The following is a 22,652-nucleotide window of genomic DNA, read 5'->3' on the forward strand; positions in this document are numbered from 1 at the left end:
AATTCAGGAAGTGAGGAGAAAATAACAAAAAATGAAAGTCTTTGCTTCTGTGAAGCTTAGGAATTTCTGTCCATAAAGAATGAGTCCAGGTTTCAAAGCAACAAACGGGGGGGGGGAGCAAGTTTCACTGTGTAACTGGGTCAAGTAAGAACTTTGATGGATTAACTTCATGAAATGATTCCAAGTAAGTTCTATTCTCTGCTTATTGATTGACTATCTACCACTATCCTCATATAATGGTATCAACACAATCAATAGCTCTCCAAGTCATGTCAGCTGCTTGCTAATTTACACTTCCATAGTTGCCATCTGCTATTCAACCCATTGTAACACAAGCCATCAGCCTGGGCTCTTTAACTAGTGTGGTCAAAACACAGCTACTGAAAGACAGACATTTTATCCATATTCCCCATGGAAAAGGAATACTTCTAATCCAATTATTGTTTCATCACTTAGTTTTCCAAGTGTTGATCACACAGCCAGGATACTGTGTGACAGTCTCTGTTTATTTAAATTCAGCCTAGCATTTCAGAGAGAAATGGAAGATACTCACTGGTATCTTGGGCAAATTAATGAAGGCCCGAGGATTCCAAGGGAAACAAAGTTATATGAGCCTCATCTGCATGATCTCCCAAATCCTTCCTATCATTTTCAATGCAGATTTTCTCTGCCCTCATGGAAGGAAAAGATGCCTAACTTACACTATGTATCACTAAGGATTTATTGATTCTTTTCTAAGAATATCCACAATATGATTTTCAGTTGCATGCTCCTGGTCTGCCATTAGAAATGTATTTTTAAATCTGCATATTATTTCCTTTTGAAATCACTGCCGGTAAAACACAGGGCCATGGGAAACTATGGCAGAAAGAAGCAGAACTCAGTTCAAGCACTGGTGCAGTGAGCAGTGATGGAACAGACTCCTTCAGAACTGCTTCACAAAACCCTGCAGTTACTGCAGCACAGGATACAACTTCCAGATCTGATCAGAAAAGAAGCAAAGAGATCAAAGATTCAACAAACTGGAAGACAAATGTCCAACTGTATGAGTCACAACAGACAGAATCAGCATGATAATGCTCAACTCTGTAGTCAGGATTATACCCATGGTGGAAACAATGGGACATATGGGCACAAGAATATTCCTTTTCCTTTAAAACTCTATTGTTTAAGAACAAAGTAAACCACATCCAAATACATCTGGCATCAACATCTAATGCTTTGCAAGCTGATCCTTCACTGAAAAAAAACAAAAAAACCTGAACATCTGACTATCCCATAAATTCTGCTGCAGCACATGATGGGTCTGGACAGTTTCTCAAGGAGGAAGTTCACATACACATTGTGCTGCCCACCCCTGGCTGCTCCACCAAGAGCCAGCTGGCCTGATCCTCCTCACCCTCTGTCCCTTTCATGTGGTAGAGAGCAAACTTTCCCTAAGATGGTGGCTGGAAATGGTCTACTGCTACCACAAAGGCAATTCATCCAGTTTGCATCCTATCCCCTGCTTAGATCTGAAGAGTGGCTGGGAAGGGGGCAGCTGGGAGCTGGCTGGAATGCCCTGGAATGCAATGGCAGGCTGCTTTTAAACCACATCTTTTCCCTGCAGGGAACAGGCTGCCAACAGGAAATGGGCTCATGCACTGTACAGGGAATTAATAGTAAGGAATATGCTTCCACAAAGCACTGGAGCTACCACAAGCTACTGCATGAATACACACAAGAAATACAGAGCTTCATAAAATGCTTGAGGTCTTCCTCACTGCCATGTAGTATACCCTGGATGTGCTCTCATTTCTGTCTGAGGGCTCCTGGACAGAAACAAGATAACTTCCCCACAGAAATGAAACATGACTATGTGCACATCATGCTAGAGGTTTACCTGGGAATGAGCCTTAACAGTCTCCCCATGCTGAAAGCACAGGGCCCAGTTAGCACCAGCTGGGCATCGATTTCCATGTGTATGTGCTATTTTGACCAGAAACAAGCCAAAAGGTATGCAAGCAATCTCCTTTCTTCTCAGCCTGCATCTGAATGCTTGGTTCCCAGGGCACAGCTCTTGTCCAAGTATTGACTCTAGCTGAAGAAATGAAGTGGAAATTAATCACCATTGCCATTTTAACCAGCTTTCCTCCAGTTATCTTTCCAGGTTCCCCAGGAACATCAGGTCTTTTCCATCTAAACAAAAGGTTTCTACACTGCTTCATGCTTTCCAGGCTTACTGAAGCCTGGTCAAAGTCCACATACAAAGTCCGACACTCTGAAGAGGCATCTCAGCTACAGCACATCATGTAGAGTCAAATCATCTGGGCAGCCCAATATGATGGGTCTAAGAGCTGAGGTCCAAAAGTGCAAACTTACTCTGTGTGTGTAATACACACGTGTGTGTCAGAGAAATCCTGACTAGAAATAGAACAGCTTTGCCTACAGAGTTTGCATCACCAACAGTTTAGAAGGCAGCTCTGCGTTAGAGACTGTCCACACAGTAAAAAGAGCCCACAGTATTAAACACCTTCTGACAATTTCCACCACAGCAATTGATAATCCTATCTCTTTTAATTCCCCCGAAGTGTCAGGGTTCATCCTGCACTGGGACACTTCAGCTTGTATAAAAGCTTTTATAAAGCTTCTTTTGGACCTTAAAACCACACAGGTAAATGCCAAATTACTCATCCTTTTGCTTGCAGCCAACAGCTCCCTGTCACCCCACTGAGCCTCTAAGCTTTGCAAGAGCATCAGCCTCTCAATCAGTCCAAATGTATCTTTCAGATTAGTCCCTGGAACTGCAGTTTTTTAGGAAGCTGAGGGCACCATTCTCAGCTCAGAACCATTCAGATGACTTAATGTTTAACTGGTCTTCAACAGCTTTGGATCCTAAGGCACCTGAAGGTCTGTTTGCCACCACAAATCCCAGTTTGGGCAAGTATTTCAACATATCTTACTGCAATGAGCACTACAGCCCTTGTGAGGCAGCTGAATGCCAGAAGACAGGCAGATGTCTTCTGCTGCTTTAAACCACATGGGGTGAATGGAAATCCCTTGCATCTCCTTAGAGCGTGTGCTCCTGACTGAGACTACGAACTAGTTTGCTTTGCTAAGTGCTTGTAAAGCATATTTCAAACAATTATAATCTTGAGGTCTTCTCTAACATCACCACAATGTATATTAAGACAAAAGCACGCGTGCTGCTACCAAACAGTTATTTAACATTCATTACAACTTGTCCAAGCAAGCCTTATATGCTGTCTCATCATATGCCTCTCCTCAGGGCAGAAATGCTAAGTGTAGCTTGAAACAACAAGATACTGTTTTGTCCTGAGTTTACCCATAAAATACATACTTGAAGTATTGTCAGTATATGCCTTTCCCACACCCCTCCTGAAGCTGTAAAATCCTATTAGCATCTCAAATAAAAACAAAAGTAAATTGAAAAGAATATGAGAGATCTTCAATTCCAGTTTTTCATCAAATCAGGGAAATCACACTGACTTGCTCACTGCTGCTCATGAGCACAGCACATGTGGGCTTGCTCACCACCCAGCATTGTTCTGCTCCAACAAAGGTGGTGGGTTTTTAATGAAGCCCTGTCAGATGTCAGATACCTTCCTAGGAACTTGCCCACCTTCCCCAAATAGGCCATACCAGCAAAACTATTTCTAAGCAAAATCAGGGGCACTAAAAGTGATCACAAGACTTCTCCACGTGGGAAAAATCAAGGTTCCCGAGTCAGATGTAAGTCCATGGGAAGCTGCCTTGCCTCCCATTGCCTCTAGAGAAGCACAGTCACAAGCGTCAGGCCATCACGGGGACACCCATGCTCCAGCAATGCTCTCTCCCATCCTGCTCAAATCATGAGGCAAACCACAGACTGTAATTCAAGCTAAGTTAGCAATACAGCATCCTACTTAAGCATCTTTGCCCTCTTGAAAGCAATACACACAGATGCAATCTAGTTTTAAGGTCGTCTCAAATTTAGTTTCATACCTTTATTAAGAGGATACATGTGGTTGATAAAAGGTAATATTCTAAACATAGTATGTTTAGACTTATGTAAGGCAATTGGCTGTGTATAGATTGGTAAAAATATACCCACAAAAAGTTTTATGGAGAAAGAAAATGTCTTAGAACAATGCATACAAGAATTTAAATCCATTGCTTTCATTAAGACCATGACAGAGGGACAACTGATTCACAGCAGTGTGAGACTGTGTTGACTGAAGGGGAAAAAGTGAATACTGAAGGACTCTTTAGTCAAGCCAAGAGAGGTATAACGAAGCAATGCTGTCAGCTGACACCAAGCCAAATGCAGCTGAAATATGGTACCTTTATTGTTTTCTCTTTTTTAATGTGAGGAGACTATTAGCTGTTGGAAAGAAGTGCCCAACATAATGGAATCTGTCTTGGTATCTTTAAATGAAGACAAGATGCATTTCTAGAGGACATTCTCATACAGGTTACTCCTTTCAATCCAGAGGTCAAAACTCTACCCACAAATCTGATTTCAAAGTGCATGGTTTACAAGGTATTAGACTGGGTGATCTTGTTGCTATAAAGGTAAAAAAATGCTCTGAAGACTACAGTAAAGTCTGTGCAAGCAAGCAGCAGCCTCACACAGACAGAAATGGGATTATGCCTTTTAATGGCAATCTACTATTAGACTAAATCAGAGGTGTAACCTGAAGCTGCATCCTTAGTCCCAGCATGCTTCCTTTAGTTCTGTATTTGCTTACCAGTGGAGATATGATTTCTAGAAACAAGGAGCTAAACTCATTATTTGATGTTCCATTTTTGTTAGAAACCTAAAGAACAAGATTGAATATGTATTAGTGAGCAGACTGCAGTCACTGCAAGCTGAAAAGATCACAAGCAATCCTCTCCAGAATGCCTTTAGAGACCACAGCAGCAGCAAACCCTCTGTTAAACAGACCTGGTATGAAGAGTAAAACTAAAACTGATGAAGTATTACTGCAGGCAAAGCAGCTTCCTCTAACACATGCATCCGGCAGCACCTTGGAGCAATACCCATGCACGAGGAGTTGCAGATTTTAGGAAGGGAATGGGATGACTGGACTTAGATGTGTGATTATTTCCACTGATTTATATGAGACTCAATCTGGAAAGACTCTTCGGAACACGTCGGACTTCCAGCACGTGTGAGTGTGGTGGGATTGCCATTACTCATCTCAAGTGGTCACAGGGCAAAAAGGGCTTCCTGCGGTTCTGCATGGACACAAGGCTGGCCATGGGAAGCTCACTACAGGACTGAGATCATGGAGAACTTAAAGAAAGCCGTTCTTAAAGGAGGCGAAGGTGATAAAAACCCCAACAAACAGCACGCACAAACCCCAACCACATTTCAGTGTTGACACTTGGAGATAAATCTTCCCCACTCACACCCCTCCCCCATAGCAAAAATAAAGATAAAAATAAACCAGGAAGGGAAAGGAAGGAAAAACCTCCCAAGTTTCATGTGTGTTTCAGCCCTACTGCAGCAACTGCTTTACTTGGCTTCTACCTGCTTTTTGTGGGGTTTCCTAGCCCTTGACTGCAAATGCAAGGTTTTCTACACACAGACAGCAAAGGGTTTTATGCAGAGTCCTTTGTTACTAATGGAAATAGAGACAGGTGTTGACTGCATGGTATTGCTGTGGACAGAGAAGCAGAAATACTGCAGACCCTGAGACCTTATTGCAGAGATCCCTGTAAGCTGCTTTCCCCAGGCACTTACTACAGCAGGCCGTGAGAAAATAAGCTCTGGTGATGACTATGGTTCACACACACACTGTAATAAACGCTTCCAGATTTCATGTCTCGCAGCATACTATTACTGTTATTCATTATTTGCTAAGAGATGACAGAAAGCAAAGTATAATAAACAAAAGAATAGAGAACTCCACAGCTCCCGCCCCAGCAACCTTAGACTGGTTTTGCATAGCGTCCCTCCAGGGTGCAAGACAAGGCTGTTTTTTCCCCCTCTGCCTTTCCAACAGAATAAATGAACAAGTTGAACAGCTTGTGATATTTGCATGACTGGGGAGAGATCATGTGAACAATTTCAACAGCCAAAGTCTAAATAGTTTGTGAGTGGTAAAAAGCAGTTACTGACAAAGTCCTCTGAAGCCCCTCACCTTGCTTATGATTGCACTGAACATTACTACAAGTATTATGAAATGAATCAAGCAAACCCTGTCATTTCCACAGTAGGCTCTTTCTACTTATTTCCAGCTTAGAGATAATCCCACTTTTATTAGGTGCTGATATATCACTTTAAGTATTGCTAGTGCACTGCAGAAGAAGAGACCAAGTGCCAGAGAATGAGAGGTTTTAGCTGAAATAATCTCATGAAGGGCTTCATCTAAGGCAAAAAAAGATGAGGAAAGTAATGTTACATTGATTAGAGATGGATATGAACACTACTACCTGATGTATACATATATCTACATAACTAACAATACATTAAAATTACACAAGGTTCTTTCAATGCAACTTAAAGGAAACAGATTTTAAGAAGCATATTTTCACTGACTTCACTCCAGGCACAATTCCTGTCACTGACATTTACACATCCATGTTCTGAAACACTCTTATCTCTGACAAAAAGCATTGTGGTGATTTAGCTAATTTTCAGTTAAGAAAAGAATGCCATAAAGTTCACATCTGCATTGTCCAGTATATCCTGGGTAGCAGATTATTACTGCACATGGAAAGATGAGGCAATTGCCAGGTTAATGTTGCCTCTTGTACAATTACCTTATCTGTGTGCTAACAAATGTTCACGTTGCAAAGCCAGACTTGGTTAAGAAGATGAGGCATATTTCAAAGGTTGCTCATTGACTTGTTGCACAAGGGTCACGCAGCTACTCACGTTCCACACGTGAACGTCAAATCCCTGCAGAGGCCAGCAAAGCCCATGCAGTTCTGCACCCACATTTTGTTCTCTTGTGACACCTTGCTCCAGCATGCAAAACACTTTCAACCCTCAGGAAAAGTGCTAGACTGAGGGTATCTCAAGAGCTCAAGTGCTTCAATAGAGGACAGAACCACTGAGAAGCTACTTACCTTACACAATGAGACAGTATTTAGTCTTTCTTTTCTTTGAAGGGACATCAAAAGGCATAATGGAGTCCACATCTTCAGTGCTACTCACCTACTTCAGAGGCACCTTGGAAGCAGTTACCAAATGGCCAACTGTAATGGTTTGCATGGGGTTAGATGCCTGTTCAAGGAATCACAACATACCGATTTGCTACTAAAGCCCCAGACTTGTGTCGAAGAGTCCCTGGAAGCAAGTGACAAGAAATTACCAGTCACTGGTGTAGGATGTGAGAAAACAAAACACTTCATCATAGTCACATTCTTCAAAGTCAAGTGGTTCAGCCAAGTGAGTAATATTCCTGCAGTGGTTTGTAGGTAACAAGAACTATGTTTGTAGAAGTGGAAACCATAAAGAAAATCATGTCACTGATGTATCATTATCATAATATGTAGAGATATGACTGCATAAAGTACATGACAATGAGATAATGTGGAGTTGTCATTTCTGTTAAAATTAACTTGGCTTCCAAACACCATGAATGAGACAGAAGCACAGCCCAAGATGTCTGCTCTGTCCAAACCCTCTCTGCCATTTACTGGCCTATTAAGAAAACATTTGAGGTTAAAGTACAAGGCAAAAAACTTACTGACAAATAAAAGTGGGGTTATTGCAGTCTCAACTTCCACCAACATAGCACCGCTTGCTCCAACAAGCTGCCTTGGAGGCGCCTGCCAGCAGACTGCACGCCTTCCTAGCGGCTTTCCCCTTCCTCAGCCCATGGAAAACTTCCTTCAGCTTTCCTGCACAAGCAGCTTCATCCATGAAGACTGCTGCACAACACACAGGGACACAGCTTCCTTTGTCACCTCCTCTCCAGTGCCCAAAAACTACTGCAGCAGATAGAAAAGTACGTGAAATTTAAACGCTTCCCTTGCTTGTTCCTCCTCCAGTCTTTTGTGCCAGGAGATAACACCAGAAAACAAAACTGGAGAAAGGTTATCCTATGAGCAAGCCTGTACCCTGCATTCCCAAAGGACTGTCAACTTCAGATTAAGCAGCAGACCTCAGGCCCCATGACAGCTACAAAACAAGCTGCGCCTATCAGGTTTTGTGAACCAAGAGGCACATCTCGCTGTTTAGTCTAAAGACAAGTTTCTTGTAAAGGAGGTAAATACCTTTGAGTAACAACCTTATTTACTACAAAACCATCAAAATTAAGAACAATGCTGCAAGCTTGCACTGGATCCAAGTCAACATGAGGTGCAATTTTTAACTGACAAGAACAAGTTACTGCATCACTGGTAGAAAAGTTCCTGACTGTGTTTTGAAATAATCCTTCTCTTCTAAAAATAAGTCTTCAGTGATTTAATTTATAGCAATACATTAGTTACACTGGCCCAACTTTCAGCCAGCTTTTGACAACACTCAACCCTCAAGTGAACCTAGAAAAATACTCCTCATAGCTCCAAGCAGCGCAGTGACTGCAAACCAGAATTAAGGCTGAAATAGGATGTGATTTGTAAAATCAAGATGTGAATCTAACACAAAAGTGTGGCAAAGTCTTTTACACTTTCTCGGTTATTCTCTCATAGTGATGTGAATCCAGAGTGCAAAATTGACAGCCCTCAAGTCACACAGGTGAAAGAATAAGTGACTTACTGAACTAGCAACAAAAATCAAAGCCCACTCTGGCTTCAAACCCAAGAGCTCCAGTGCCTGGACTGTTTTATTGTCACACCAAGTAATGTCTTTTTGCTTTCATAACAAAGAACAATTTGTTCATTTCCTTGCCCTCCAAACAAGCCTCTTTCCCTGTTAAGACACAGCACAGAGAAGAGAAATAACATTTAAACAAAAATACCCACCCTGACTACACCAACAAAGAAAACCACACACAGGAGAATGCAAGGCACAGATTCACAGCTGTGGTCAGCTGCAGCTCAGGAACAGTTTCAGCAGGGCCACACAGAATAATCCCTTCTTCACCAGGCCCAGGGGAGGAATCTCCCATACATACCTCATACTCCATCCTGATGGAATTCCTGCTGCTTGTTTTTAAGCCCTTGAAGCAACCCAAATCTCTGATCAGCATTGGTTCTCCATCAGTTCACTTATGCAGGCACATGCACATACTAAATGAGGGCTGTTCATATTTTGTTCTAATGTTAATAGACCATTATCTCTTTTCTAATGAAGTTACAGTACCTTTTTCTTTTCCCCCATAGAATGGTTAATTAAAATACCAGTTTCTACTTGAAGCTAATTCTACTGGACAAAAGGGTTTATTTATTATATACACATATTTTAAAAATATGCATCTATACGCATGTAAATTAATATAAAACATACAAAAAATTGTGTTAAAACTCTAATGGCCTCTCTCCTGTCCTAAATGTCCCACTTTTCCTCCCTTCTAGTGAAGTGCACAAGGACTGTCAAAATACATGTACTGAATGCCTTCAAGTGCAAGCAGCTCTTTTATTGACTACTGGATATATAGGAAACACATAAACTTTGAACAGAAGAACCCCAAAGCCAAATGAATAACAGAGTATTAGTCTGTTAGCTATTAGCTATACTATTAGCTCTACCTCCCACCTTTCCTCTCTCTTTTTCTTCTGGAACAGCTGCCCTGCCGGTACAGCAGAAACTGAAATGCCAGCTTAAAAATAGAAAGCAAGAAAAGAGAGGGGAAAAAGAAGTGGTGGTAGGGGGAAAGAACAGGAACTGAGAGAATAAGCACAGTGAGAAGCTCTGTAACATAAAACTGTCTCCAGCTTCAAAGTCATCAACCAATCGTAATCTAATAAATGCTTCTTTATTCTTCTAAAATCAGAACACTTGAACTGTCTATTTTTATTCCTGTTTAGAAGCAGCTATCTCAACAGGGCTTTCAAACCAGTAGAGCCTGGCATGCAAAGCAGTAACTTACAAAACTCAATTTCAAGCCATCATTTCCCAGACCTTCACTGGCTTATATGAGTTCATTTGTCTGGCTCACCAATGCCCTACAGCACAGATACCATTAGCAGAAAATGAGGAATGAAAGGGAGGAAACTGAGGGGATGTTTACATCAAACTATTCTTTTAAGCCAGAACACTACTTAAGGGTTCTCCCTTCTTGACTGTACACCATTCCTTGTATCTAAATGGCTACAGACCTGATATCCCAAGACACATATTCTCCAAGCATCAGGAATTGCAATACTTCAGACAGATTTGTATTAAAGCTTGTTCTTCTGGCCCTCAGACATGCCAATATGAATTGCCAGGTACCCTTCAGGCACCAAAAAGCCAAGGCAATAAGGAGCTGTACTCAGGATGAGTCTGGAAAATACACAAGCATAAAGAAATACCATCTCTTGAGTACCCAAGGAGGTGCATCCTCAGCACTTTCATACTTCCTTTGTGAGGAGACTGCCTGGAGAAGCTGTGGATGCTTCATCATTGGAAGTGCTCAAAGCCAGGTTGGATGGGGCTTTGGGTAACCTGATCTAATAAAAGATGTCCCCTGCTCTGCCTAGGAGCTGGACTAGATGGTCAACACAAACCATTCTGTGATTCTAAAATCCTAAATGCCTCCTCCTGGTTTTCACTGAAAATTAGTTTTATTAATATAATTATCAATGCTGTATTATGAATATGCTATGATTTATTGGTATAATGCAGAAAGAGTTGACTCCCATTTTCCATTCAGAGCATGGAAGATGCACCCTCAAGAGTAATGTTTCTATCTTGTATATGGAACACTGTAGCAGATCTTAAGATGTTTTCACCCTAAATGTCACTTTGCCTCTTCCTCTGACTAACCTCAGGTAACTCACCCAAGCTCTCAGGACTTCACTCTTCTCATCAGCAAAAGGAGGTATAAATCCTTTGGCTCTAAAGGACTTTAAGATCTGTGGTTAAAATGAGAGGTCACAACTGCTCCCCCTTCAATAGTGCATGGGACCTTCAACAGGTTATGAAATGACCACAATAAAAATGTCTTTAAAAGGACTCAATGAATATTGTATATAAAGATACTTCATTATTTTTAAATGAGATAAACTGACAGCACTGGAGCTTAAACATTGCCCTTCAAAGAAAATAACCATTTAAAATACACAAGGACTGATCTGGACGTTATTTTGCTCTTAGGAAATCTAAGTAATTACGATCTCAAGCGTTATTTCTCAATCCTTAGTTTTAGTGAGGAGATACATTAAACACACCGTTTCCCACAGCAAGAACTCAAATTCAGCTTGTGTCAGTACCTTTGAAAAGAGCATTTATTTCTAACTTGTAAATGATTCAAAAGAGAAACCTTAATTAATGCTGTTGTTTCCAGCCAGATGGCCACCTATTAGTTTTCAGTCATCTCATTTGGAACAATTCACCACAAGTCTTCAGTTGCAAAGGAGTTTTAAAGCAAACCGTGACACTGCCCAGCACTGATGGTGGCTGCCAAAACGTTCAGTAAGACACAGCTATATAGAAAGGTTTGGTTTTTCCAACTGGTGTTGCTGTGGGTTATGGTTGTGTAAGTCCACGAACAACAGCACAACCGCTTGACAGACACACACTTCTTTCATTTAACACTTTGTATTTGGATGGCATTAAATTCACATATGGTTATATAATATTCCTTAAATGAAAACATGAGGCTACATGTATAGTGTTTCCCCTGGACTTGTGCTAACAGACTACAAACTTCAGCTCAGTAGCAGACCACTGTGGTATGATGTGTATCAACCAGTCAAAATATTCCATGTGTACAGGAGGCACCAGAACAGAGATGAATAGATAAATATTATGCAAAGCCAGTTAGGGTTTACCACTAAACATCTATGGAATTCTAATATTCTCACTGACGCAGCACTTGGATATTTGCAAAGACATTTTCCAACAAAAATGAAAAGTGCTTTCTTGGGACAAGTGAGATGCTGAGCAGCAACAGAGAGCTTTTTAAATCAGCAAAGTATTGGGTTTTGCAACAGAGTCTACCTCTCGAGATTTTAAGAGCTTTTCACAACTGGTATTAGATTCTCTGCCATCCTTGTGAGGCAAGTATTGTATGTGCGAGGCAGTTAAGTGTAAGGTACAAGCAGGCTGAACCTTTTGCTCAAAGTTCCATAGTGGTATGGAACAAACCCTGCTATCCTCAGTCTTCCCTAACCACAATGTACGTTCATTATGCAGTAATCCACAACTGAAAACCTATCTTAATTCACTTATGACTGGGAAAAATAAATATGCACTTGCAACTCTATACATGAACTTTCAGCATCTAGTTCTACCAAACAAGCTAAACCAGATACGGGAAAAGCTTCAATGATCAGCTGTCTACCTACACACGAGTTATTTCTGGTATCTAATTCAGAGCAAAGCTCAAAGCAGTGTGCAGACTGCTGGCAGACTTTTCCTGGTGACAGAAATCAGCCATAAAGTTGTATTAGCTTTGACAATCAGACAGTGATTACCTACTTCTTTTATAAAATCACTTATTTCTTTTGTAAAGCTGGTTTCTAATGCAGTGATTTCAAACCAGCTGGATGCCACTTTCTGCCATTCTAACAGTCACCTTCTGCAAAAGCTCCACTGGCCATAAAAAACAGAATGCCACCAGATTTTGAACAGAGAACAGTAACATGCAACAGGCTGATAAGACAGCTTTGGCTTGTGGTGAAGCTTATGGTCGGTAAATCACGTAAATTTAGGCCCAAGAAGCAGATATGGAGAAAGACTGGCCAAACCGTATGCAAGTTTCACCATTCCAAGCTCATCTTACAAGGCAATTTGATGTGGGGGTCTCACTGCAGCTTTGCTTGAAGGTTCCAGACCAACATCAATAATAATTCTAGAACTTTCCTCCAAAAGGCTGCTGACCATGGGGGAAGGAAGAAAGGATCAAGCTATTACCAGACCTTGAGCTCCTGAGTTCAAGGCCTGTAACTGTGGGTGCGCTTTATCTAAGCCATGCAAGAGGAAACCCTATTCCTTCCTGTGCTCTACAGCTGTGTAGCAGAGGAGGTGGGAAGGGTGAAGCACACTATAAGGGCCTCACCACTTGTATGCAAGCTGCTTAGAAAGAAAGAAAAAGATAAAAACCACACTGAGAACAGCCAAATGCCACCTTCTGCACAGGATCAAGAGCCACTGCCAACACCAAACCCACTGCCATGCTACAGCATGTGGAGAACCTCTGCCAAGCCACACTAGTGCCCACCAGAAAACTCTCAATGAAACAGGAGAGAGAACTCCTCTGAAAATGAAATGCTATGCAGAGAAGCATCATTTTCAACAAACTTCCAGCTAAACTGCCTGGCTTCTGGGCACATTTCCAGCCCAGGGCTGACAAGTCCAGTCTTTGTGGAGGCCTCAGGTCTCGAAGGCTCTGGTGGGCAGGCTTCAAGTCCTACAAACACCTGCAGAAGTCCCAAATGCCCTGAATTTAAAAGAGAAAAATGGATAATTTTCAACCTATAAACACCTCTCTCCTCCTTTCTCAGTTCACTGCTTTCTTGTGCTGACCTGACTCTCCTTTCTCTTGCATATAAATCAGAAGTACATGTACTGAAATCCACGTAATTACACAAATGCAAAAGAAGTGGGAAAAGATTCAGACTCCAGGTGCTTATTTGCCTTTCTTATAGTCAAAAAGATACAATTTTTAAGATGCTGTTACACACATGCTATAAATTGGCTATGCATCTGACTCAAGAGGAACAACAATTTGTTCAACAAATAATAAGAAGAAAAGGTTCTTTCTGTACAGTTCCACATGTATAGAAACCACAGACTTTGTATCCCTGTGAAAAAAAAAACACATCTGTTCTTTCTGAGTGTAGAAGAATTAAAGATGCTTGTAGTTGGGTCTTTTGTCTTCCCACACAGCAACACTTAAAATCTAGTTATAAAGGAAAACTGGGGGGGAAAAATGTTCTCCAGCTGTTAAGTAGGTAAAGCAACAATAGTTGCAGTTTGAACACAAAACCAAAGAGGCTTTCTCATGTTCCAAAGATGTCTTCTACTAAGCCCAGTACTTTCATGAACTTCGACTGTTCTACATCTGTGAAGAGTAAGTGAATTTCTCTTTCATGAGGCTCACCAGTGAGATTTGCTATTTCATCATGTCTTCCACATCAACAGCAGATCCTAATACTTTAAAAATGCAATAAAACTGACTCCTTGTGCAATAGCAAAATGCTGAACACAAGCAGGCTGAAGATTCAAACTCACAAGGAACAATTAGCATTTTTCTCCCCATGTGTTCTTTCCCTAGTGCTGCTTCTATCCACCAAGACCTGTGGCTTCCGAAGCATACTCTTGATGTAAGCAAGGCTTGTATCATCTATCATGTTGAGATTCTCTACTGCAGAGAAAGGACTGATGGTTCGATACTTGGAGCAGTTGCTGGGGCACAAAATCCCACAGATTTCCTGACCTACTCATTTTGAATAGCCTGATGCCTGCCTGCACCACACACAGCCACATAGGACAGAGAAACCTACCTTGTTGCTACACGAGCAAATCTGGACACCTGAAACAGCACAGCTGCAGCAGCTTAGGTTTAATGGGCTTCATAGTACCCTGGAATGGTTTGTGTTGGAAGGGACCTTAAGGCTCATCCAGTTCCAACCCCTGCCACAGGCAGGGTCACCTTCCACTAGAGCAGGTTGCTTCAAGCCCCATCTAACCTGGCCTTCAACACTGCCAGAGATGGGGCAGCCACAGCTTCTCTGGGCACCCTGTGCCAGCGCCTCAGCACCCTCACAGGGAAGAGCTTCTTAGCTGACAATGAAGATTTCCTATTGTGAGGCTCACACAGTTCCTGAGGGATCCTCTAAAAAGCAGAGCAGCATTATTTCTTACCTGGCTGGGCTCTTCTGAAGATTAAGGTTACAATTCCTGTTTTAAGTAGGGCTCCTATTACTATGCACAACTTATTTATTCCTGCTCATATTTGTAACCTATGCTTCTGAAGGATCAAGCCTTTACAGGAAGAGAGAGCTCTGGCTTTTTATTCTGTTCCTATGGAGCCACAGTACCAATAGCAATCAAACTTCCCTTCTTGCCTAAGGGCAAGTCCCACAGATGCCACCATTCTTTCAGTGGTGGTAAAGAGATGGGTGAGCAAAGGAGGATCAGGTCTAAAAAGCCTCACAACATCTTTAAAACCAGTATTAGCTGCAACAATTGACACATTATTGTCCCTTTACTTACACAGAGTTGTGCTATCACTGACAAGTACAAGAGCCCAATTATTAACAACTTCCTTGCCTTTATGCTTAGACTCAAGTCACATGTAGCAAAATGTAATTAGCAAACATTTGCTGAGCTCGGTGGAGTCAGCCTACAGCAACCAGAGTGTCTGGGCAAGAACCTCTGCCCTGTCTTTATTCCCTTGCTCCTGTCTGCTCTCTTCACTGCCAATCAACACAAGCAGCTTTGGATTGGAGAAAGCTTTTTACACAGAACATCAAGGCAGACAAGGCCAGAAGTTAATGAGGACTATTCATAAGCCTTACTGGAAGAGAGTGCTGCATCCCATCCCTGAACATCTAATTGCACTCAACAGAGGAAAGCTAGGAAAAAATAATAAAAGAACAGAAAAAGATAATTTGGGAATAAAATCTGATTTCAATTTAATTCAAGCACCGTTTGGCCCTATTTATTTCATAGAGCAGTTCATGCAGGATAATGACATTACTGTGCCTCTAACAGCATTAGAAGCTCCTAATAAATTAACAAGTGAAAATTAATGGCTGCTCAGTCCATTAAATCTCGTTAATTTTATTTTTGTTGCAATAATACAGCAATCACAAGTTTACATTATTAAACCAATATTTATTAGAAGGGCTCATTTTAATTGGATCCCTGATGTGATAATCCCATACAGTGTGTATTTCTTTATTCCACCCATTTTTTGCATTTATTTCTCATTATATTTAAATGAGTGCAATGTTCAGGGTCTTTCCCTAATACTATAAAAGTTAAGCAACCATTTTAAACATTTTATTTCACAAAGATTCAACACTTACTACACAATATAATGAGAATCTCATGGCTCCTTTCAGAAGCTGTTTTAAATATTTTAGTCTCTTGAGAAAGGGGAGAAGAAAAAGGCAGAGATATGAACGTCTGAAATCATCTCAACAAATGGTAAAATACATTCTTCCCCTTAGCCCATAGTGTTCTATATAAATACTGCAGTTGTCTTTCCAGGCCAAGAGGAGATTTACCACCAGTTTTAATGCACAATGTTAACTGGCCTGCACAGCTCAGGAACAAAAAGGTAAATAAATACACATTGACAAAAGGTTTTGAATTATACTTGCTGCTGACAAGAGACACCACAAATTTCAGAAGACATCTTGCTAAGGGCTGGGTCTGATGTGCTATTCCTGCAGCAGCCACCCTGAGGGAAGGGGCTGCAAAGCTGGGCAACACTTTCTTCCCTCATCTCCTTCTCCTCTCCCCAGTTCCTTCATCTCTGCTAACAAAACCAAATGTGTAGTTCCTCCTTAAATGGCTGTATCAACATTATTGCGTTGGCTAAACAGTAGTTACTTTGACTAAAAGTCAACTACATGTGCTATTAACCAGGCTAATATAAGAGGCAGCAGCTCTGGGAGAAGCCGGAGGGGCTGTGGGGAGCAGAAACCTCTGTGTCCCAAGAAGGAGGTTTGACCTTTGAGAAGGCAACAAGGACGGAGATGAGAAAGGCACTGATGGACAAGTAGGACTGCAGGCAGAAAGCACATGTGACTGCAGGCCTATGTACACTCATTGTATTTTCACCTTTAGACTTGATCTGCACAGTCACACTAATTCCACAAAGTTAGTTCCCAGCTGCTTTGCAAAGCAGCGTGAACCCTGCAGCTATGGTTGCCACAGCTGAGCGAGCTCACGTGGGCACTGCTGGCAGGATGGTTGTGGCAGCACAAAGATTAGGACGGGGCTGTAAAAACCTGCCCATAAACCTAGGTCAGTACACAGGTTAGTGGACACACTTTTGTAGCAGTAAAATTACCAGTAACAGGGAGCCAGCAAGTACAATGGCAGCATTTGCACACAGGACTGAACTATAATTATCTCTAGTGCAGCACTGTTATGTGAAGCTAAGTGCAGACAGTCTTAGACAAGTCTATGCAATATAAAGCTCCTCACATACAGGGACAAGCCAAAACTGAAAACAAGTAAGGTTAAAACTGGTTTTAAAACAAATACACACATACGCACGTGGACACACAAACCTACTACTAGACCTCTGCTTATTGCTGCCACCAAGCAGGCAGTAGCCTTGGAATAACATACCTCATGGTCCTGCCAACAGCCTCTGTCACTTATATTCACAGTGTCCATGTTTTCCTGGTCTCCAGGCCATCCTAACAGCATGGTCAATTCTTGTAAATATTATGTGATCAACTGTCAACACAACAGAAGGGATGCTCACACCCAAGATGCTCCTAAAATCACTTAGGTATTCTCCCTGGCTTTCCCCACCAAAATGTAAATCATTTAAGGAACACCTTGTTCAGCTGCTTTTAGTAATGAAATGTGCCATGTTACCTTTGCAGTTGGTACATTCTATCCTTATCAGATGAGTTCCACAAGAAATAACACCCACCTCTTCTCAAAACTATTTTCTAAATTAAAAAGAACACCACTTAAAAGGAAGTGTTCCTTACACACAGGACTCCTGGCTCCCCTAAAACCAAAAGAAATAAATACAGTAATAAGTTCACAAGAAAAAATATGCATATGGAAATGTATTACAAAATGTCCTGAGATTTATGCCTTGATATGTGTAGTACCACTAAAGCTCTTGAAACAAAGCATTTACTATCTCATCACATATCAGCAAGACTATATGTACTTCACAGCTTTTAGGAATTGCTAAGTGCTCACCACATGTTCTGCAGTTCAGACCCTTACATAGGTTAAAAGATTCATCACAATTCAGAGGAATTTTATTTCTAGGGCAAAAGGCTGACAGTTTTGTCAGGTGAACAGTATGGCCTTTCTTCACATCAGAAATGGTGTTAGCAACTCACTGCTCTTCTTGCAGGGATCAAGTCCACAGGGCTCTGTAGATATGTAATTCTTTGGTAATGTCAGCTAGACTTTGCCACCATTCCATGCTTACCATGCTCGTTGGTCTCAGAAGTGAATAGAGCCATCAAAAAAATCTGACAGTAGCTGGAGCAGACCGAAGCTTGCTCATAGAGCAAAGCAGAGAGGCCACAGACCCACAAACCTGGCTGTGCTGGGATATGTGCTAACAGCACACTGCCCTCAAGCCTGTCTGAAAAGCCATCAAAATGCCCATCCTGAAAGCTGGGCTTTCAAGATCACCACAATTACCACAAAGGATATATTTTAATGGCCCAAAGAATATGTGTTTTCAACTTTACCTCACAGTACAGCATGAAAAATGTCTTTGTGTCACACAGCCCCAGCCTGCTACAGCTCACCAGGTCAGCGCCTGACACCAAAGCCCACCAGCTTGGTACACAGAGGTTTAAAGGGAAGGATGGGCTTTGGCAGCAGCCTGCCAGATGAAGGAAGGAGGAGGAAGGTCCTCTTAAAGGAACCATTCTGTCCAGCCCCAGTAAGTGCAGCACAAGAAACAATCAGAAGGTCGGAGACTGGATGGTTTCTCAGGTGGAAAAAAACTGGAAGGAAAAGTCCTGCCAGCAATGTTACATTGGCATCTGTGAAGGTCTCTCCAGCCGTTCGCTGCCTGTCACACATCCTTCCAGCAGAAAACCCAGGGCCTGAGGTGTCTGTCACACCACCTAACAATGGAGCACTTGGAAAGTGTTATACATGCCGAATAAGTACACAAGCAACTATTCATTGTTCAATAATCTGTCAGGAGATAGAATGTAGTACATATATTTCCAAGTCCAAGTAGATGAAAGTGACAGCAGGAATAAATTTCATATTCTGATTCTTTAGCCCTATAAAAACATTTTTCCCCCTGTTCTTTCTCAAAAGAATCCCACCTGATCACTACAAGAATTTGCTGTGTAGCCTTTATTCCCATAAGCCATGTTTCTGCAAAGCTCAAGCACTTTTACATCTGAAACTTGCTTCGTCTCATGGATACAATAGCTAATTTTGGACTTACCCTACTCCTGCTGGGCCAGTCATCACTGGCATCACTCCACTGTAGTTCAGTCTACTGATGCATTACAGAGAATGTACAACACGAGCTAATCTTTAATGATGTTTTTTCCCCCTCCCTCCTCCCCAACATATTTGAGTAAATAGTAAAATGACATATGTGGAATTATTAAAAGAAAATCCAACACAACACCCAAACTAAAACCATACTAAAACTGTCTTGCAAGCACTAATTTCCAATGACACGGTAATCAGATTCACAGACACATTAGGACAAAGAGCACAGTCCAGAAAACACACAGCTTGAAGTCACAAGGCCTGGTTCCAGATCTGCCACTGACTTCTAGACAAGCTGTTTCACATTTCCCCACCATTCCCCAACCTCTGGTATATTAACCTCTCAGTATGCTGCTGAAGAGGGTCCAGTACAATCTAACCACATTCCCTCTGTAATATATATCCCAAACAATAAAAGTACATATAAAGTATCGTGTTTAAAAACTAGTGCCAAGGCAGAAGGAGCTACCACCAGAATATCTTGACACTTTTCCCATACCAAAGTTTAAGATCTGCAGGATCCAGGCTCTGTGTCATAAATGAACATGAGATGTTTTAATTTCTGTACAGATCTCCTTTAACAGAGCAAGGTCTAGGGGAATCATTCACCTCTGTGCAGGAGGAACAAGCAGGACAGTCTGAAGATGACAGCATTTACACATGTGGTATCTGTGTTGTTACTTATTTTCAAGCTTGGAAAGGATTTCTCTAAATGAAAGCATCTCACTCCACCCAAGTCTGTGCTTCTTCTGCACCATAAAATGTCAAAACCTTCCTCCCTTATCTAATCCACCTTGTCATTAGCAAAAGAAGTACCAAGAGGCTCTGTTCCCCAACAGGTCAGCCTCAGCTAAGCACAACACCCAGGCCAGAGCAACAGGGCTGCTCAAGTAATTTTCTTCTTTTGAAATGGTGTTTCAGGGAAGTGGTTTAAACAGGTATTATCAACGTGGAAAGCACACTGCTTACCAAGAACTGAAAAACAGAGCTTTTAAGGCATGTTTATCAGGTGGTAGCTGCACAGGTTTTGATTTCTGCTTCAACTAGGCAAAGCCAGAGTAACTAACAAAGGCTGAGGTGTCTATTCACATTACTGGCCAAAATCTTAGCCACAATCGGTCATTCACCACAAAAAAAAAGATAAAACTTTATTTTTCCTTTAAAAATTAAAAACCCCACTACTATAGTTGGAAGAAAATGTTAGGAGTCTACATTTCTAAGCTACTTGCTTCACTTTTTCATGCAACAGATGCTGCTTTGTATTAGCTACTGCATATTAAATCATTGTGACAACCAAGAAAGCATACATTTGTTTGTGCCAGAGAGAAGCATGAATACACACACAGAGATATCTTCTCACGCAGAAACATACAATTATGCAGCAGTCAAATATTTGGGATGAACTTTGGCCTTTGTTTAACGAAAAATAACATACCCTCGAACAACAATCAGTAACAGAATCAGCAGTCATCTGGCTGAGCTTACAGCACCAGATCTGCAGCAATAAAACACCACTTGTGGCCAGCTATTTGAAAGCAACTGGGAAATATTTTCTTAGATGGGATACATATATACACGTCCTTTATGATTTATGATGTTCTCATGGATCGATCTCAGAATGAAGGCTAAAAATAAAGTCTATGTTAATTCAAAGAATATGAAACCCCCAAGTTTTATCCCCTCTCCCATGCTTTTTCTGCACTCCAAACAATCCCCTTCAGCCATTCCATTTGCATTCCCGGTTTAAAAAGTAATTTGCAAACATATGCACAGCAGGGCTCTAAATCACCTCTTCAGAGTAATACCTGTCTAGCTAATATGGAAGAAACCAAGCAACCCAACACAAACCCATTTTCCTGATACATTAATCAAAAGACAATATGTACATAACAGTACCGGAGAACACGCTGAAACTTTTGACAATGAGAGTATCCACAATAATAAGTGTAACTGTAACCCAGAGCGCTTCCAACTTTTTTTTATCTCGGCTGGAGACATATTTTCTCCCCTGCATTCCCCTCTTACTTTCTTCCTCTCTTGTTACTAGACAGTAATCCAATTCTCTAGCCAGTTATATTTTTCTTCAACTATATATAGAGCCAGAATCGAGCAGGCAGGAGAGGACTAACACCGCACCGAAGTGCAGCGGGGCTGGAAAGCAAAACATGCCCTGTGCCAGGCTGTGCAGAGCATGCCGAGCCCCTCCGGAGAGGGCTGCGATCCTAGGGCCTCCGAGCACCCCAGGGCCGCGGTGCCCCTTGCTTGGGGCGCTCCCCACCACCACCGCGGACCCCCCCTTACCTGGGGATGGTGATACACTTGGTGTTGATGTTCTGGGTGGTGATCGCTTTCTCCAGCTCGTCCAGCTGCCCGGTCTTCTTCAGCTTCTTCACCAGGCTCTTCACCGCCTTCTCGCACCATTTCTCCTCCTGCCCGTTCTGCTCCCCTTTCTTCCAGCCCAGGAGCCGCTTGACGATGGGAGGAGTGAACGGCAGGATGGAGGACATGCTGGCTCTGCCGGCAGCGCCCCAGCCGCCGGCTCCGCGCTGCTCCGCTCGGCTCCGCGCAGGCCCCGCCGCGCCGCGGGCAGCACAAAGCCCGGCCCCGGGCGGCGGCGGTGGCCTGGCCTGGCCCCGAGCCGCTCCGCTCTGAGCCCCGCCGGTGCCTCAGCACCTCCGGCCTGCGGCACCAAACTTTGCCCGGAGTTGGCCGCCGCTCCCCGTGCTGCCCCGCTCGGTGTGCGCGGAGCGGCACCGGCTCCAGCTCATTCCCAGTCTGTCTCTCATGCAAATCGCCTGCCCCGGCCCGGCTTCCACCCCCTCCTTCCCTCCCAAACACGCCGAGGGAGGGCGGGGAGGCGGCCGGGCGGGACGGGGCTCTCCTGCCCTCAGCCCCGCAGCTCACGGCCTCCCCTCAGAGCGCAGGGCGGGGACGTGCCCTGAGGGAGAGCCGCGGCCCCTCGGGTCCCCACAGCCGAGGCCCCAGTGCGGGCTCGGCCTCCTCGGAGCCATGGAAGCCACATCAGGAGCCCGAAACAAACCCGGTCGAGGGGGAAATCAGCAGATATAACCACAAATGACAAAGCCCCCGTTAGTGAAGGGTCCTCGGGCAGGGTGGGATGGGTTCCTGCCCATGGCAGGGGGGTTGGAACTAGATGATCTTGAGGTCCTTTCCAATCCTAACTATACTATGATTCTATGATGCAGCCCCACCACAGTTGTTTCCCTGTGGAAAGGTGTTTTTCCACACAGAGACAGCTGAACACAACCCGGTCAAGTGGTGCTCACACAATCGGCAGGGTTTGGTTCAACCCCTTGAGTTTACTGTTCCATTCCCTCAACTTTCCACCCCGAGCACTGGGTACCCACATAACGTTTGCCCCGTATCAGGCACACATGACTCCATGGAGATGTTTACCCCCAGACCTGCTCAGACGGAATGTTGC

The 22,652-nt window shown here is 42.8% G+C and overlaps 1 protein-coding gene across 2 annotated transcripts in view; it reads right to left on the minus strand.

The window, feature by feature from the left end:
• The window catches only part of SMAD3 (SMAD family member 3), a 73,024-nt gene extending 50,921 nt beyond the window's left edge, over positions 1-22,103 (minus strand). The window contains exon 1 of one of the 2 annotated variants that reach the window (XM_031048631.2): positions 21,509-22,103. In XM_031048631.2, coding sequence (XP_030904491.1) covers positions 21,509-21,714 — 206 coding nt within the window. In that variant the 5' untranslated portion in view covers positions 21,715-22,103. The remainder of the gene's footprint in view (positions 1-21,508) is intronic. The other variant, XM_005148803.3, reaches the window with a different exon arrangement.
• Between the last annotated feature and the right edge of the window lie 549 nt (positions 22,104-22,652).

This window comes from Melopsittacus undulatus, chromosome 9, assembly GCF_012275295.1.
Source record: "Melopsittacus undulatus isolate bMelUnd1 chromosome 9, bMelUnd1.mat.Z, whole genome shotgun sequence".
Classification (NCBI taxonomy): domain Eukaryota; kingdom Metazoa; phylum Chordata; class Aves; order Psittaciformes; family Psittaculidae; genus Melopsittacus; species Melopsittacus undulatus.